This window comes from Dreissena polymorpha, chromosome 9 (assembly GCF_020536995.1).
Source record: "Dreissena polymorpha isolate Duluth1 chromosome 9, UMN_Dpol_1.0, whole genome shotgun sequence".
Taxonomy (NCBI): domain Eukaryota; kingdom Metazoa; phylum Mollusca; class Bivalvia; order Myida; family Dreissenidae; genus Dreissena; species Dreissena polymorpha.
Genome location: NC_068363.1, coordinates 103613360 through 103632642, shown reverse-complemented (window position 1 = coordinate 103632642; position 19283 = coordinate 103613360). Strand labels below are relative to the sequence as shown.

Here is a 19283-nt window from a genome sequence, read left to right as displayed (position 1 = left end):
GATTGGCTCATGCATCGCAAAATGGAGGTCGCGCCCGTGATTAACGGCCGATCTAAGACCCGAGTGTTTCAAAAGGAACACACACAAAACAATTTTGTGTATATCGATATATATCGTAAATTAGAACACGATTTCGATTATATATGTTTTTATAAATTGTTCGCAAGTAAAATGAAAGCAAATAAATAAGTATTTCTTCGGTCGGTTCAGAATGTCTTTCTCCGTTGCCTAGAAGTAGTTGTGTCCGCGGATATCTAGAGTAATGTGTCGATCGTTGTGAATTCCTCGTTAAAGAGTAATACTAGTAACTTCTTAATTGATATCGCCCCTGTCCGTTTATAACCGCATGGCAGAAAATTTAAATACAATATTAGTCATTTGAGAAACATGTAACATCAGGCACTAAAATTGTTCACTGAATTTAATGCGACGGAATAAACGAGTGTGTTTACTTCTCCCGGGCTGCTTGTCAATTTAATACCAAGCAGTATAGAAGTGTGTTAACCTCTCAATGTATTAACTAATTCACTGCATGCTGTTTTTTTCTGCCCGCCGTAAACCATATGACCTTTTCGGCAGATACATCACTGAGAATTGATTTTAATAGGAAGTTACACGAAATATCTAACATGTGTTAAAGTTGTTTTTAAGTTCAGTTTTTGATATTTGTTAACTTTCAGGGGCGTAGATAACCTCCCAATATTGGGGTCGGTCCAGTTTCTGTACTGGGAACATAAAGAGGTTCGTTTGAGAGGGTTGTCCTCTCCCGTGGTTCCGAAAAAAAAATACAATTACAATTAATATGGTGCGTTTTGGGGGAACTTTCATGTTGATATAAATGTTATTATTTTCTTTCCAAAAACTCTAATTACAACATAAAATGAAGTAAATGTTTATGTATTTTAATGACGGAGTTTAACAAGTGATATGATAAATAAAAACATTAACATTACATTCACAATGAATATATTTTATTACTGATGGACATATTTAACACCTGAAAATGGGAGAGTGTTATAAATAACCACATGAAAATACACAACAACCAATACAATATGACATGATTAGTCAATAATGTATCCACATTTCGAGCATTATTAAAATACTGAACCAGGATTAATAAATATTATTAAATTAAGTTAAATAAACAAAAATTACGGATATTTCATTTTTAAGCCACAATTTATCATGCACTGTTCGCGTAATGTTAATGCCAAGTGTCACATTCTATGAAAACTTCCCGAAGATAGTTAACCGTGACTCATTCACACTGACGAACTCATTGGCAACATCTAACAAGTCCATTGCGTCGGTAGCACACCTGTGCACGTGGAGCGTCATGAGGTGGGTGAGTCTCCCCTGTGTCATAGACGTCCGGAGGTACGTCTTCAGGCGTCTCAGGCCGGAGAAGGACCTCTCGCTGGTGGCGTTGGTGGCGGGCCTTACCAGGACGTGGCGGAGGACGCGCATCACCTCCGAGAAAAAGAGGCGAGACTCAGGAGGCAAGTCGCAGAAGAACGTGACAATGTCCGTGATGGTCTTGACCTTTTGTCCCGTACGGCGACCTGGTACGTCTCCATCTGAGTGGTGAGCGCCTGCTCGTTGAAGTCGTCCCTGTAGAAGTCCATCACGCTCCGCAGATGAGTGGCGTAGTCACCACCACGGGCGCAGCACACAAGAAGGTCTTGGAGGGATCTGTAGGTTTTGTAGCCTGGCTGATCGAATCTGTCCTTGATACACGCGATCATCAAATCGAATGCTTCAAAGTAGACCGGGCGGTACCAATCACGTGCTGTGGCTGGATACTCGTGGGCCCCGGTTCCAACGTCATAGCGTTTCGGCATATTGCGTCGCCTGGGAACCACTGGCTCTCCTACGTCGACGTCATCGAGCTGGCTGTTGACGTCAACCCAAAACTTGTCGAAGGCATCGTCGGAGCGTTTGCTGGTCAATGTTTCCACCGTCATTGAAGCAACTGCCTGACCCTCTGATGCGGACATGTCCTTCGGTTGTAGGGTGCGGCTCAAGTTGTATGTATGTCGCAGGATGATGTAACCCAGATGGACACCAAAGATGAGGTCGAAGCTCTCCATCTGGGACCGCACGCCGACTATCCTGGAACGGATCTCCTTGTCTCCGAGCTCGTAGCAGGTGTCCCACAAGATCTGTAACACAGTGTACATGTAGTTGTCTAAGACACTACACAGGCTTGCTGCACGCACTGTCCATCTCGTGGGGCACAGTACACGGAACCCAGGGGTATCGGGGCTCATCTCCTCATTCAGGGTTTTGTGTTAAATATTAATGATAATAATTGTATTTAGATCAACGTTAGGTTCATAAAAGATAAGAACGATCGCAAATTAAAATTAAAAGATTTGATATTGGAAGCAAAATTAAGTTACACATTGTATGCTAATACTGCTCGGTCATAGCTGAATGAATATTTGTTTACAGTATTTTGGTCAAGAAGAACAGAGTTCACTAACTTTTGTAAAACTAAAACATCCTGTAGAGCGCCATGTGCCATGTATAATTCACCAATAACTTCTGTAACTAAATGTTCCCGCTTATATTATTTCATATTTGGTAATATTTCCTTTAACATTTTTAAGTATCTAAAAAGCCACAAATATTTTGCTGAAACTCAAACATTTTTCCACAAGTATAAACAGCATGGAGCAACACTTTACAATCAAAAATACTCTATATTATGCCCAACTAAAATAACTGGTGAAAATTTCTGTAAGAGTGTTATAAATCTTGTCAATGCAGATTTGATGGGGACAGCTGTTACTGTTTGTCCCTTGACAAGCATAGAGTCGCCAACAACTGTCACTCCAGTTATTTCTGACGCTTTCAATGACATCTTCTTCTCAGGCATAACATATGTTGAAAACTGACCAGTTGAATGCACTGCAGCTATCTGAATTATGTGAGAAGTACGCTCTGAAAAAACAAAACAAAAAGTTTACATAGAAATTGCACAAAATCCATTTTAGCTCCATTAATCAGATGGACTTGGGTCGCTCGCCCAAGTACAATCTAAACTTCTTAAAATACTTTTGCAGTGTTTACAATAAACATAAAAGGAAAAACATTGCCCCCCCCCCTCCCCAGGCCAGGACTTATTTTGAAGCTTAATTTGAACAATCGTAGAAGAGGTTCCTTCACATCCATTCTCTATGCATTGTGGTTTAAGAGAGTTTTTCAGTTGGAGAGTTATTGATCGGAAACAATTTTCACACTTATTGTGACTTTGACCTTTGACCAAGTGACCATAATTTAAATATGTGTTATATACTGTCCAATACCTATGCACCTGAAAAGTAAAAAAACAATTCGTGAGAAAGTTGACAAATTATTGATCGGAAACTAAATGATCTACCGACAGACCATTATCCAGCAAAACAATATTAACTCTCTCTTCCGAGGGGGGCATAATAACTGTTATTATGAAAATTGAAACGCTCTTTTCTTCGATTTATGGATATATCAAAGTAAGTTTTTGGCATCTTATTTATTCATAAATCTGAAGAAGCGAAGAGAAGAGTGTTTAAATTCTTAAATGATGCACAATAAAATACTATAGCCAGTTGTGGGTAATGTAACATTGCATCATCTATAGGTATTTACTATCATTTTATCAATAAAGATTAAGAATGATTTATTATATGAAAGCAAAATGAGAAATTAGTCTGAACATAACTCTTGTTGCAATTCAATCATATGCTAGGTTGACCAACAATTCACACGATATCTCACATTGAGTTACTCAGTAGTAACAGGTTGAATTATGTTACACATGTAAGTAAATATGTATATTTTTTAATAGAAGTTGAATTTTGGAGATTTAGAGTACCTAAATACCTGAACTGGACCAAGATAAACTGTATGTGCAACACTGTGAATAAGGAATATGTTAAAACTTTACCTAACCCTCTTGTTTCCAAATCAAAGAAAACAAATTCCTTCCCAGTAGTGTCTAGCCCTGCTGGACCAGGCTTGGGTACAGGTGGGGGTAAAGTTGTAACTTCAACATCTTGGTCCTCTATGTTTGAACTGTATGTTGGTCCCGCTTGTACTTCTTGCACTGTCCTTTGAATGCCTGAACAGGAAAACAGAATTTCAAGGTTTAAACCCCCAATGCTTTGCATTGACCGTTCCAAGGCGGTGACCCCAGCTTTATTCATATTTTGTGTTTATGTTGGTTTGTATTGTGCTGTATTGTGCTGTTTTGTACTGTTTGGGCAATCGGTCACTTGCTTTAATTAAGGACCAACTAATTGTTTTTAATGAAAATTCAACACTGCTCCAGCAGCTGGAGTTTCACTTCTTTATATTGCACCTTCATGGGTTATCTCCGATTTTTATTTAAAGAAATGATTACACAGCGCATTAATGCTTTTAAAATAATCAATTTACAAACATTAGCATATGCTTTTAAATGTTCCTACTACTTTGCATATATAATTGATGGATCTGTTGAAACAATCTCAAACAAGAAATGTGTCCACACGACACGGATGCCCCAAACTCCAACTTTGTAACAATATAAAAAATAATCCTTACAATTGTAAGAAACCCAGAAACCCAGGATCCCACATGGCCATGTTCGAACTTGGTCTAGACACAGCTTCTGACCAAGTTTGGTGAAGATCGGATGAAAACTACTTGAATTAGAGAGCAGGCACGAAAAGTATGACGGACTGACCGACCGACCCACGGACAGTGCGAAAACTAAGTTGCCAATTTGGGGCATACACATGAAGAATACTGTGTTTTTAAAATAAAATGCCCATAATTAAAAATACCGTTCCAGTTTTGAGTCTTATGCGTTGCTGTTTTGCTGCACGAGCAACAGCTATAGCCTTTTCTTTTTTGTGCTGAAGGTCACGGGGAAGGGCCAGTTTCGATGTGAAAGTCCCAGGTGAAACACCCAGTTTATGATTTACCTGAAACAGATTGCAGTAAATGACAGAACAGTTTACAATCCACAATGCTAGAATATGCTTATGCGGAATAAAATAATATGAAATAATGTCAATAATTTACAAAAGTTACATAATTTTATAAGACCTAGAGATACATACACACAAATAATAATTAATTTAAGCCCTTTAGTTTCAAAACCAATACGTATTTGAAGAATTGAGAATATTTTGTTTTGTAAACTTGCAAAATTTCATTTTTATTACTGGTATTAATAAATAGGGCTCCAGGAAGAAAATAAAGAAATTTAACTAAGGACAACACATGAACCATTCACATTCTACTGTATTTGTGTTAACTGGCAGTAAATGATTAATCAGACAAAATATGAAGGAAAAATATAGCAAGTACAATATAAAAAAATGTATGCATGTAGACTACACAGGAATTACATGTACTTTGAGATAACTATCTGAATGTATTCAAAAGTATCTGTAATTTAGACAATAAATCATGATATTATGCACCAATATACCAAAAAGACAAAAAAAGTCTTACCCAATGCAAGCTTTGTGTTCATGTCATAAACTCTGTCATGTTTCCGTCCGGGTGATGGAGGTTTCGTCACAATGCAGTTTCGTCACACTGATATTATGAAGGAGGGCAGTGGAGGTTTCGTCACACTGATATATTGTATAGAATAAAATGATATTGCAATTGAATATGATGTTGTAAATAAATATATTGGGATATATGCTTCTTTATGTTATTTTTTAGCGTTATTGAGTTGAGTTTTGTAACAAATGATGGTTTTACTTGTATATATTATTTAAATGATTTATGTTTGACTTAGGTTAAACAGCGTACTGTTTGTTATAATGAAGCGTATTTATTTTAGTAGTTGTAGTACCAGCTAAAACTGTACAATTTTGTCAGTGTTATTTTATAGTTGTCCTGTGATATTAATAAACATGCTTTAAAAAGTATCTTTTTTGTCTTTACTGTTGATTTTATGCGAAAAATGTTACACTTGCATTTCACTTTGCATATTATCCTTTTTTCTACCATAATATCAACTTTTTCTGTGCGCGTAATGTATGAATAAAACACATATTTGTGGAGCACATGAAAACGCGTCCACACCCTATCGACTACCAATATACGATTATAAGATATTTCAATTATTGATTACTTGATAGTGCAAACATATTAATTAGTGCATAGCAAACAATCAATTAGCGACACACGCCTTTAATTGGCAATTAAAGAAGTTTGCTTAAATTGGCAGCGTGGATTATACAAACTGCGTGTATTTATACATATAGAGTAAATAACGTCTGTTAAACAAGAGTATATAATAAGGGAGTTGTTTCATTGCAACCACAAAATCCAATCAAGGCTTCAGAATACGGCACGGCGAATCGAACAGATGATCCTACAGGCTGAAGAGGTACTAATAATAATTAATACTAACCTCATAATTATTTATGGTATACACATTACTTCAATGGTCTTCTATTGTTAATAACATTATATATTATAAAAAATACAATAACTAAATTGATCTGTACGCATATGTCATAAATTTTGCTTATTCCAGGTTGGCGGTCCTCTTCTGAATGTCGTCACTTACGTTGAGCGCACGTGGATTCATGTGGAAGCTGGAGAACTGAAGTATGGCAAGCGGTTCGACGCATAATCCCAAGAAACTAGGTTTCTCATGAGAACCTAGGTTTTCAAATAAGAACCTAGGTTCTCATGAGAACCTAGGTTCTTGTGAAAACCTAGGATACCAAACGAGAACTTAAGTTTTCAGAATGAGAACCTAGGTTCTCATGAGAACCTAAGTTCTATGTGTCTATGAGAACATAGGTTCTCATGAAAAGCCTAGGTTCTCATGAGAACCTAGGTTCTCAAGCGTAAACCCAGGTTTTCAAATGAGAACCTAGGTTCTCATGAGAAACCTGTTTTTTTTGGGATTTCATAAACCTCGGTTCTCATGAGAAACCTGGTTTCTTTGGATTTCATAAACCTAGGTTCTCATGAGAACCTAGGTTCTCATGAGAAACCTAGTTTCTTGGGATTATGCGTCGAACCGCTTGCCATAACCTCCAGTTGTCTCCCATTGCTTGGTACACGCTGGCGGCATATGTGTAAAATGAATAGAAAAAGGCGTGAAACCGTGAATGTTTTTCCCCAAGAGCATTTTCTGAACAATGTTCAGACAATGCTCAGTAATATTCTACGAAACTTATCTGTTGAATATTTGTGACAGCAGGCATTAGCCGTCGTTAACCGCCTCTTGTTCATGTTTCCGTGCATGGGTGTTCTTGAGGATTGAAATTAGTAAAGTAATCGGTCGACATTGGTCTGAACACGTTACTAAAAAATTGAACTGTTTATGAAATACATCTTTGTAAATTTAAATATTATTTTGAGACTAAAAATTCAGATCAATCGTTACATAATACATTGTTACAGCATTAAATGAGTTTCAAATATTCAGTTCCCTTGTTCGGGCCTCAAACGACTGTACGGTACAGTTTTCTATTTTAAGTATGTCTGTGACCTACTTGTAGGAAGCAATCATTATGGTATAAAATACAAGTTTTATCTCTATTGATTATGTGTAATAATGTATTATTCAATCGTTAGATATCGGCAACACTGCAAGAAAAACTTATGCGCTAAAGACTTTGCAAACATATTTCAATAACTTGAGATATCTGCAAAAATAAAGTTCTTAACGGCGTGTTTTCATTCTGTCCAGCCCGTGTGTAATCATATGTGAATCCCATTGATCCTGCGCCCTGAATAATATGTGTCCCGTATTCCAAACGAGCAAGTTTACGCCGTCCGACGCGTTATTCTGAAAACCTACTCTGAAAACCTAGGTTCTCCGAAAACCTAGGTTCTCAGAGAACCTAGGTTTTCAGAGAACCTAGATTCCCAGAGAAACTATGGTTCCCAAATGAAAAACACCGATATGGCAAGCAGTTCGACGCATAATCCCAAGAAACTAGGGTTTTCATGAGAACCTAGGTTCTCATGAGAACCTAGGTTTTCAAATGAGAACCTAGATTCTCATGAAAACCCTAGTTTCTTGGGATTATGCGTCGAACTGCTTGCTTGCCATATCCGTGGTTTTCATTTGGGAACCATAGGTTCTCATGAAAACCTAGGTTCTCATTTGAAAACTTGGGTTCTTGACGCCATGTGCAATCTTCAAGCAAGAACCTAGTTTCTCATTCTGAGTAACTAGGTTCTCATGAGAAACCTTGTTTCTTGGGATTATGCGTCGAACCGCTTGCCATACTGGAGCGTCTATAGACAAACAGTTAGGACTAACAACGATGTTGAAGATATGCTTTTATTCACTAAATACTTCAATTAATCGAATTTAACAGAAAAGAAAAAACAACATGTTGACAGTAGAAAGGTGTCAATCAAAGGTGCTAAAGTTTCCCGGTATTATTCACACCTATATATTACCATTGTGACGAACCCTCTACCCGTTTTCTACAGTAAATTCTATGTGACGAAACTGCAGTGTGACGAAACCTCCGTAAACCTTTCCGTCCAGTAGCCACATTATGTATTGCACCACAATTGCTACACTGTATTTCCAAAACACATGCCTGTCCGAAATCCCTGCTTCCTACTGTGTTAAGTAAATTCATGGGCACTTGGCAAGAACTGCATGCTGAAAGCGATTCGGCCAATGTGTCGAGTTCAACGACACGTCTACTAGTTTTCCAACTGGCATCGCTGTTGTCACATGTGGTCACGCTTACCGACGATCCGATAGAAAAATCGTCAAAATAACAGTGGTCATACCGGAAATCTTGATTGTCGGTGGAAATAGTATTTCTATTGAAGTCCATATTGTTCTTTGGAACGTTTAAAAAAAACGTTTAAGTTTCATTTTGTATTCCGAATTATATCCAAATTAGACATTTTAAATGAAAATTATTAAGCCAAGTATCTGATTCTCATTGTTGACAAATTATCGTTTCGTAATCAATAGACGCTTGTATTTGCACAGAAAATAACATCTACAGCGAAAGCAAGCGTTTCATCGATGTCGATCACGAAGTGACGTCAAGCAATCGAACGCTTGGTTTCATTGCAGTAAATCTCGAAAATCAATCTCTTGCACGACGGTCACATTACATTCACCTCTGTGTTGGGCTCAGAACGGACTATTGTTATGAAAGCGTCTCATTCATGTCATGATCATTCCAAGCGTTCATCAGTGAGGTTACAGTATACTAAACAATCTCTTGCACGACGGTTACATTGCATTAACTGCATTAAAGGTTACATTACACTAAATCATTGTGTATCCCTCCGTGGAAAGTAGTGCCTATTTCTAAAGAGTTCCTTTTCTCTTCTTGAATATAAGCCATTTAACAATGTGAGACATGCCTTTTGTGGTTATTTGTAATATCCTGTATGTGTCTGGAGTACTTTGATGCCTTGGATTGGAAGCTAACTTAAAAGATGAACTTTTGAGGGTGTGTTTTCTATTGTGTGGGGCTTTTGTCGAAATTAGGATTCCGAAACACGTTTTTCTACGGTGGGTTCATTCGACATTTACTTTCTTAGAAAATGCGAGACGGTATGTTTTTGATTGCAATTATTGGAAGATGACAGATCCATCTTTAAAATGATACCAGGTTCGGAAAAATTGATGCGTCGAAAAGGCAAGAAAAATGCTGTGAAAGTTGTCAGTTTTATAATGGGACCCTATGGGAATCGGAATTAGTGTAATATGACCTTTAAAAAGCACATTTACTGCAATGTCAAGGTCACATGGATTCGTCTGCAAGCGAGACAAGTAGAAAATGAATTTTAATGAATGTTTTGATGATTTGGGTGCTAAAATAGATGAGAGATGTCAATATTTTGGTCCAAATGAATGTTTTAGGTGGTTTTGGCCTGTTCCGGATGGGTGGGGGACTAGGTATGGACAAGTAAGGGTAACATTTCCAACAAATCTTAAATGTTAATATTATTATTATTATGTCCATAGATTGAAGTTTTAGGTGGAGAGCAAGATGAAAAATATGCCAAATTACATGCATGCAACCCATTTATGCCATTTTTCTCTTTGTTTGTAGGCCTGACTGTTTGTCCTTGAGCCGTAGATGGTCAACAATCCGCTAGCTGTCTTGCTCTGACTGGTGCACTGGACATGATTTCAATGTGAGTCATCATACTGATTGTTTAATTAACACATGAACTTCAGTTTGTTCGTTAAAGTACTAACTTAGCTGTGTATTTACAGTGGACGTAGTGATGCGGTGCAGGTGGTAGACAAGGTATTTCTATATATACACTATGTTTACAGAATTGCGGCCAGTGGAGCAACATAGCTGATGAGTTAATAGCACTAGTTCTTCAGACAAATAACTTTATTTTCAACCTATAAAGCATATTTAGCTGTAGGTGGGGCCATTTAGCTTTAAAATCTGGTTTTTGTTCTGTTAAGCCCTTAGAGTAATGAATTTCAGAGTGAAGACCATAGCGCCTTTTCCTAGTCAAGTATCGGGCAGCTGTATGTCTTTTCAGAAATGCACATGTCTTCTTAAGCATGTCATTGTGTTTGCTTTTAATAAGATAGGCAATAAACTCATAACCTTTAGACAAATGAGCATCTGTAAATTCAGATTTCACTATTTCAGAGTCAGCCAGACCATGATTGAGCTTAAGGATTGTGCTGCGGATGCGGCCTGTGCAGTTCCGGGAGAAAGTCACTGTCTTGGGCAATGCGGTCTGGTATCAGGTAAGCACTATTGAAAGCCTCACACTTTTGGGGAGTCTGAAGCCTTGTGCTGTCAATGCGATCTGGTTCAAGTACAATTAGAATGCATTCTCAAAGCAGTACTTCATCAGATATGGTTATCTCAAGCTTATAGTTCGCGGGCAGATATGACTTCGATTTGTTCTTGCTAGCAGAACCCCTACAGGCCAAACTATGCGTTAAGCACTATTTTCCACAGCAACCCTTGCAGACAGAAAAACAATACTTAAAATTACTTCTGGCATTTAATTTCTAATTTCCTTTATATCTCTTTTGTATGTTTGTTTGCCCTTTTTAACTCTGACATGCCATCTTGCTCACATTGATGGAGCATACCTGTTTTTGTTTAGAGCCAAGTCCCCAGCTGCTCGAGTTTGCCGTGTCAATAATGAAAAAGCCGTGGCATGATGTCTCCTCTATGTGTTTCCTTATCTCAGTGTTGAACATAATTGCCAGTTTCAGGGGCCTAAACATTTATTTTATTAAAGGTCTGTATGGTCCTTGCCTGACTGCGGGTTTGTGTACACCTCAATCCGACTCTGTGTCCTGAACAGAGGCCGCAGTGGTGCAGCGCTTGTGGACGATCCATCAACATCCTGAAAGGTCAACACTACACCAAGCTGGAAAAATTGATCCTGATAGTCATCCCCAGATAGTGGAATGAATGTACACTGAACTACAGAGGAATCACACCCAAATGACTTTCCTGCCACGACATTAGTGTGGCCACTCGCGTAGGAATTCCTTAGCAAACATGCTCTTTTGCATGGTGACTGTGGGCATTTTTGCAAAACTTACGCTTTCAACACTGGATTTTAAAGAGAATACTTAATAAAATGTCGCTAACAGGACTTATTTATAAGAGAGATACTATCTGGATGCGCATTAAGTGTCACTTTGTGTCGTAAGCTGTTGAAGGAGCGATTTGCGCCTTTTTAAATGTTAATTTTGGGTAGCCGGCTTGTATCGGCTTGAAAGCTGCAAATTATGCCTCTCATCATAATAGCATTAATTTTTGTAATTGCAATGTGTATGTTTAGATTGTAAGTGAAGCTTTTAATAATAATTTTCTTAAGAAACATGATTTTATATGCTGTCAGTGAGTTTTCGATTGAAAAAAGTGCTTAAAATTAAAAAAGTCTCCTATTTCATCAAGAAAAGTACAGTGATTCTCAATCAATACATTTATTTGGGCCTTTTGCTGATATATTTGTGAATTTCGCATGCAATGATACCAGTTTTTGCCATAAGAGTTACGCGTAACAATAATTGGAGACACAAAATCAGCTGTCGTCGCTTAGACTAAAAATCATGCATTCCGACTTGACTGCGGCCAATTTAGTCACCGCTTTAAATGGCCATTTTAAGGCCTTTACCCCCATCCGAATGCACTGAAATTGCATATTCATTGTGGAAATAGTTGAAATCTCATGTGGAAAAAGTTTGAAAAAGATAGGACAAAGTTGAGTTCCCTTAAAGGTTACATTACACTAAATCATTGTGTATCCCTCCGTGGTCCATTCGAAAGTAGTGCCTATTTCTAAAGAGTTCCTTTTCTCTTTTGTGGTTATTTGTAATATCCTGTATGTGTCTGGAGTACTTTGATGCCTTGGATTGGAAGCTAACTTAAAAGATGAACTTTTGAGGGTGTGTTTTCTATTGTGTGGGGCTTTTGTCGAAATTAGGATTCCGAAACACGTTTTTCTACGGTGGGTTCATTCGACAGCGATTTACTTTCTAAGAAGTTGCGAGACGGTATGTTTTTGATTGCAATTATTGGAAGATGACAGATCCATCTTTAAAATGATACCAGGTTCGGAAAAATGGATGCGTCGGAAAGGCAAGAAAAATGCTGTGAAAGTTGTCAGTTTTATAATGGGACCCTATGGGAATCGGAATTAGTGTAATATAACCTAAAGAAAACCATCTCATACCATGATATCTTATATCAATCTTAATTAATTATTATAAAATTGATATGTTTTTTTTTATGTTAAGAAACCGACATACATAAATATGTCGAAGCAATGCCTAACGTCACTCAATAAAAAATATGTACAATTGTTTACATTTGTGAAGTGCGTGGAATGATTACATCTGTGTAAATGAGCAATAAAATAGTTCCAAAGAGTTGCATTAAAACTCACAAGTTTTTGCACGATTTATCGTACATTTAAAAGTCATATTTCTTAATTAAATGCATGCGATCTTAAATATCCACTCAAATATACATTGTATGCGTTTGTTCGGTTTTAGCTATTTGGTAGACAAAATGGCGTGCTGAGCCTTATGCAGAGTTGTATGTGAGAGCAAGGAACGACAACTCTGCGTGGAGATTGCTCGAAAATATGTAAATTCCGAAAATTTATAGGCGCATAATCAAAACAGTAAAACTAGAATTTTCACTCGTTTATTCCAACCTAATCTTTTGAAACCGTGAAAATATATAAAGGTTTTTAATTTTCACGATATAGAGAATCAATTACCGTAAAGTGGAAACGATCGAACATCCTTAAAAACATTTTCTTTGTTATTTAAATTGTGCAGTCAAATGACGTAAAAATGTAGTTAACATAATTTCCATTGTTTTGATAAAGGCATTATTCCGAAACGTCAATTAAAGGAGTATAATCAGGGAGTTATAATTATTTAATATCCCTTAGGATAATTCAACTGAGCTGATCCATTGTAGAAATTAAAATTTGGTAGGATGTTTGAATAGACTAACCCCACACTTTTAATTATATTTCTATTACATATGTATATTTGCACAATCATGTGTATGTGTATTGAAATGCGTGACTATGCGATGTTATTTATTAATAATTCGTGAACGCTTTATATGTTTTTTTAACAAACAGACGTACAGAGTGCAAAGTCGTTTTTGATTTTTCAATCAGAAATGATTTTTAGTTAGAAGGCATTGCACACATATTGCTTTTTATTGACTTTGACAAAAGCATTACCTTAATCGAATTCTATTTTTAAGTACCAACGGTTGGTTATCATGTATTAAATTGACAGTTTTGTTCGTTGAATGTCAGGGTATTGAGCCAATATTTAATTAGTGGTCTTTATTGTTTTGTAGTAAATTATTATTGTTGACGTTTTTACAGACGAGCGTTATATGCTGATAAATTGCTTGGCAAAACATTCCGCAGACCGCGGGATCGATTGCCGACCGACAACATAACTAGTGTGGGGACTGGTCTTGGCAGTATACAAGCATCAAGCATACAATCAGTCGGTTGTTTAAATGTAAGCACTTTTTGCTGATAATTACATTAGGATAATTATGATCCAAAAGATTACAAAAAATATAGCCCTACGTATTAGACAGAAATCAATTGCCTATAAAATACAGAGCAAAACGTACAGCACGACATAACGCATACACTGCGAATCAATGTTTTTGTCACGACCTTGGCACGGTCAATTCAAAGCCAGTTGGGTTAAAATTTGTTGATTGAAATGCCGAACTTCACCTAGTCAAAACTGATTAATGGCACATGCTTGTTAAAAAACATTACCCACCTAAACCCAGATTACCATTACTACGATGCATTGCTATATGAGCCAATGCCACTTCCGAGGTGTCGTTAAGCACCGGATGGTTTGTAAAGTCACTAATTATTCTATAGAGTGAGAAGGTTTTATATGTTTTTCAACATATTTCGCATTGTGTTTTTAATCGGTCAATGAAGTGCGATTTTGCTAAGATTAATTCATCCACACATGTACAGAAACATATAATTACAACCTATTTGGAAACGTGATGCCCTTTATAAGTTGTGACAAGGTGAAATATTTAACAGAAAATCGAGGTATTTCGCTTGTGTAACGAGCAAATTTACAACAAATTGAATCTCTAACAACACCAAACCGTTGCTTTAACATGTATAAGATGTTCCATGCACAACAACATGGGCTATTTGTCGATCTAAACGATAGTTTATATTTTTGCAAAGGAGGTGGCGCTACTGACAGAAGAGGGCGCCAATTCACATTGTCAGCTATTTTAATGTTCGGTGCCGACAAAACACGTTTTGTGTCGTATTGCAGGTTGATTGTTCGATTATGTTTTCTTAATTCGATCATAATTTGAGTATAATCCAAAGAGTTAAGTCTACATTATTATGAAGAAACTTGTATTGCATAGAGATTTTGAAGATTTCTGTCATTGAATATACACATTCTATAAAACTGGAAAGAAACTTGAGTATAATAAAAAAAAGGTTAACGATTAAAGCCGGAGCTATCCTAATGTTTTGCAGATCTTAGTAGCAACAAACGACGCATTTGAGCCTATAATTCATTGACCTTTGCCTTTAAGTAAATTAAGGAATTGGAATAGGGGACAAAACTCGTCGTTTCCAGCCGAAATAACATCTTTGAATTGTTTCGTGAGTTATGATACTGTATAAACACATTTCATGTAGAAAAATATTCTGAAAATGTTGAGAATTTGTATATTGGATTTATTGAATATTACATTATTTTGGTTCATATCGTACAATATGTTTTTTTTCAGGTTATTGGCTTGCCTTCTTAATTGAGTTGGTTACTTATATATTTACTATAAAGGTCCACTTATATATTTACTATAAAGGTCCTCACGTTTCCGAATGGGTTGTGATTGTATGTTTATGTACATTTGTGGATGAATTTAACTTCGCGGAGTCTCACTACATTGCCCAATATTTAAAATAATGCAAAATATGTTGGGAAAAATGTAAAACCTACTCGCCCTGAAGAATTAGCCGTGAAATGTCAAAACATTTGGTCCTTCGCGCCACCTAAGAAGCATGATTGGCTCATGCATCGCAAAATGGAGGTCGCGCCCGTGATTAACGGCCGATCTAAGGCCCGAGTGTTTCAAAAGGAACACACACGAACGAAAACAAGTTTGTGTATATCGATATATATCGTAAATTAGAACACGATTTCGATTATATATGTTTTTATAAATATGTTCGCAAGTAAAATGAAAGCAAATAAATAAGTATTTCTTCGGTCGGTTCAGGATGTCTTTCTCCGTTGGCTAGAAGTAGTTGTGTCCGCGGGTATCTAGAGTAGTGTGTCGATCGTTGTGAATTCCTCGTTAAAAAGTAATACTGTGAAACCATTATTATTCGTCAGACATTAATTTTCGTGTTTTTCGTCCTTCGACCTATTGACGATTTCAAGATCCTAACGAACAATCATGTCCCATATTTGAAACAAATAAGACTGAATTACCGTAGGCATGAGGCATTTAAATCCAGCGTAATCCACGCATATACACAGGGCTCGAAATTTACACTCGCACACTCGCAAAATGCGAGAAATAAAGATTGCAAGGTAAGTTATAAGCCACTAGTATTTTTTGCAAGTAAAGAAATAGGAAAAAAAACGAGTTATATTGCTTATTTCGTTCGACGGCGTGAACCGTAGGTCATTTTTTTTAACGTCCGAATACCCATATGCGGAAGCGCGCATCTTTTTTGTTGACTGGTATACTTATAGTACAGATACAAAGAACATGAAACAGTCGACTATTCACACTCAAGTTGAATCCGGTTTTGACACAAAGGGGTGTGCATTATACAGTGTACTGACAACAGACATTTCCTGTAAAACGCGAATGCAATAAGGCTGTATCGAATGCGTCGACTTCGTTTAGGTATAATAGTGTTGATTAGCGCTAATTGTTAACAACTTTATTACCCATTTTTTGTGTATTGTGTTTTTCAGGGGTGTTGCAGATTATACAGCCAACACGCGGCGAATCCGGATTAAAGACAATACTATTAAACGCAATTAAATTTTGACGATGTGTGATCAACACCTGACTGAAATATATTCTGCGCTTTTATAACAGATTAATAAAGAACATATTGATTTGTGTTTGTTTGTCCGATATTGTAATGGAAAAAGACTAATTGGCAATTGGCTTCGTTGTTTAAAACACTCGTTAACGGTTATTCAGTCCTACTTATTCGCTAATCATAACGACGAACGTGTCAATGACATAAAATAATAAGGGACAGTTACTATCACCTGCAATAACAGACTTGTTAATTGGCACATGCCAAACAAGGCCTACCTCCTGCAAGTGACTATCAAGTGTCACCCCTCTTTCCCCAGCACGATTTGTTCGCAACCGCGTATTACATGTATTACAAACATTACAAACAAATCGGACGCTTTTTTTAAAACCAGCAATGAACGAATTTAAGTGCTGACGAAATATTCATTTTTTTAAAAAGGACAAAATTTCGTGCTGACGAAAATAAATGGTTTCACAGTAACTTCTTAATTGATATCGCCCCTGTCAGTTTATAACCGCATGGTAGAAAATTTAAAGACAATATTAGTCATTTGAGAAACATGTAACATCAGGCACTAAAATTGTTCACTGACTTTAATGCGACGGAATAAACGAGTGTGTTTACTTCTCCCGGGCTGCTTGTCAATTTAATACCAAGCAGTATAGAAGTGTGTTTACTTCTCAATGTATTAACTAATTCACTGCCTGCTGTTTTTTTCTGCCCGCCGTAAACCATATGACCTTTTCGGCAGATACATCACTGAGAATTGATTTTACTGGGAAGTTACACGAAATATCTAACATGTGTTAAAGTTGTTTTTAAGTTCAGTTTTTGATATTTGTTAACTTTCAGGGGCGTAGATAACCTCCCAATATTGGGAGGCGGTCCAATTTCTGTACTGGGAACATAAAGAGGTTCGTTTGAGAGGGTTGTCCTCTCCCGTGGTTCCGAAAAAAAATACAATTACAATTAATATGGTGCGTTTTTGGGGAACTTTCATGTTGATATAAATGTTATTATTTTCTTTCCAAAAACTCTAATTACAACATAAAATGAAGTAAATGTTTATGTATTTTAATGACGGAGTTTAACAAGTGATATGATAAATAAAAACATTAACATTACATTCACAATGGATATATTTTATTACTGATGGACATATTTAACACCTGAAAATGGGAGAGTGTTATAAATAACCACATGAAAATACACAACAACCAATACAATATGACATGATTAGTAAATAATGTATCCACATTTCGAGCACTATTAAAATACTGAACCAGAATAAATAAATATTATTAAATTAAGTTAAATAAACAAAAATTACGGATATTTCATTTTTAAGCCACAATTTATCATGCACTGTTCGCGTAATGTTAATGCCAAGTGTCACATTCTATGAAAACTTCCCGAAGATAGTTAACCGTGATTCTTTCACACTGACGAACTCATTGGCAACATCTAACAAGTCCATTGCGTCGGTAGCACACCTGTGCACGTGGAGCGTCATGAGGTGGGTGAGTCTCCCCTGTGTCATAGACGTCCGGAGGTACGTCTTCAGGCGTCTCAGGCCGGAGAAGGACCTCTCGCTGGTTGCGTTGGTGGCGGGCATTACCAGGACGTGGCGGAAGACGCGCATCACCTCCGAGAAAAAGAGGAGAGACTCAGAAGGCAAGTCGCGGAAGAACGTGACAATGTCCGTGATGGTCTTGACCTTCTTGTCCCGTACGGCGACCTGGTACGTCTCCATCTGAGTGGTGAGCGCCTGCTCGTTGAAGGCGTCCCTGTAGAAGTCCATCACGCTCCGCAGATGAGTGGCGTAGTCACCACCACGGGCGCAGCACACAAGAAGGTCTTGGAGGGATCTGTAGGTTTTGAAGCCTGGCTGATCGAATCTGTCCTTGATACACGCGATCACCAAATCGAATGCTTCAAAGTAGACCGGGCGGTACCAATCACGTGCTGTGGCTGGATACTCGTGGGCCCCGGTTCCAACGTCATAGCGTTTCGGCATCTTGCGTCGCCTGGGAACCACTGGCTCTCCTACGTCGACGTCATCGAGCTGGCTATTGACGTCAACCCAAAACTTGTCGAAGACATCGTCGGAGCGTTTGCTGGTCAATGTTTCCACCGTCATTGAAGCAACTGCCTGACCCTCTGATGCGGACATGTCCTTCTGTTGTAGGGTGCGGCTCAAGTTGTATGTATGTCGCAGGATGATGTAACCTAGATGGACACCAAAGAAGAGGTCGAAGCTCTCCATCTGGGACCGCACGCCTACTATCCTGGAACGGATCTCCGTGTCTCCGAGCTCGTAGCAGGTGTCCCACAAGGTCTGTAACACAGTGTACATGTAGTTGTCTAAGACACTACACAGGCTTGCTGCACGCACTGTCCATCTCGTGGGGCACAGTACACGGAACCCAGGGCAGGGGTGGCGAAATCAAATGTCCGAGTTTCCCGAGTCGTGCATTGGCTTGTCTGGGCAACTGATTTTTTTCAATTAAGTTGTCCGTGGACAACAAGTTTTTTAAAAGTCGCGTCAAGGTATACAAAAATACATAGTATTAGAGCCGTAATTAAGTTTTACAAAACCGGAAGTTGACATGCGATTACTTTGTCAGTGCTATTTGCGGAGCAATCAAGCTAAAATATCAATCTCTTGCACGACGGTTACATTACATTCACCTCTGTGTTGGGCTCAGAACGGACTATTGTTATGAAAGCGTCTC

At 37.7% G+C, this 19283-nt stretch overlaps 1 protein-coding gene and 1 long non-coding RNA gene across 2 annotated transcripts; one reads left to right on the top strand and one right to left on the bottom strand.

Annotated features, from left to right (window-relative positions):
• Positions 1 to 10008: 10008 nt before the first annotated feature.
• On the top strand, positions 10009 to 11726 carry LOC127846424 (uncharacterized). Its single transcript, XR_008033505.1, has 3 exons — positions 10009 to 10140; positions 10620 to 10720; positions 11227 to 11726. It is a non-coding gene; the product is annotated as an uncharacterized LOC127846424 (long non-coding RNA).
• Positions 11727 to 17947: 6221 nt separating this feature from the next.
• Positions 17948 to 18904, bottom strand: LOC127846327 (uncharacterized). Its single transcript, XM_052377494.1, has one exon. The coding sequence runs from the start codon at positions 18902 to 18904 to the stop codon at positions 17948 to 17950; it is 957 nt and encodes a 318-aa protein (XP_052233454.1).
• Between the last annotated feature and the right edge of the window lie 379 nt (positions 18905 to 19283).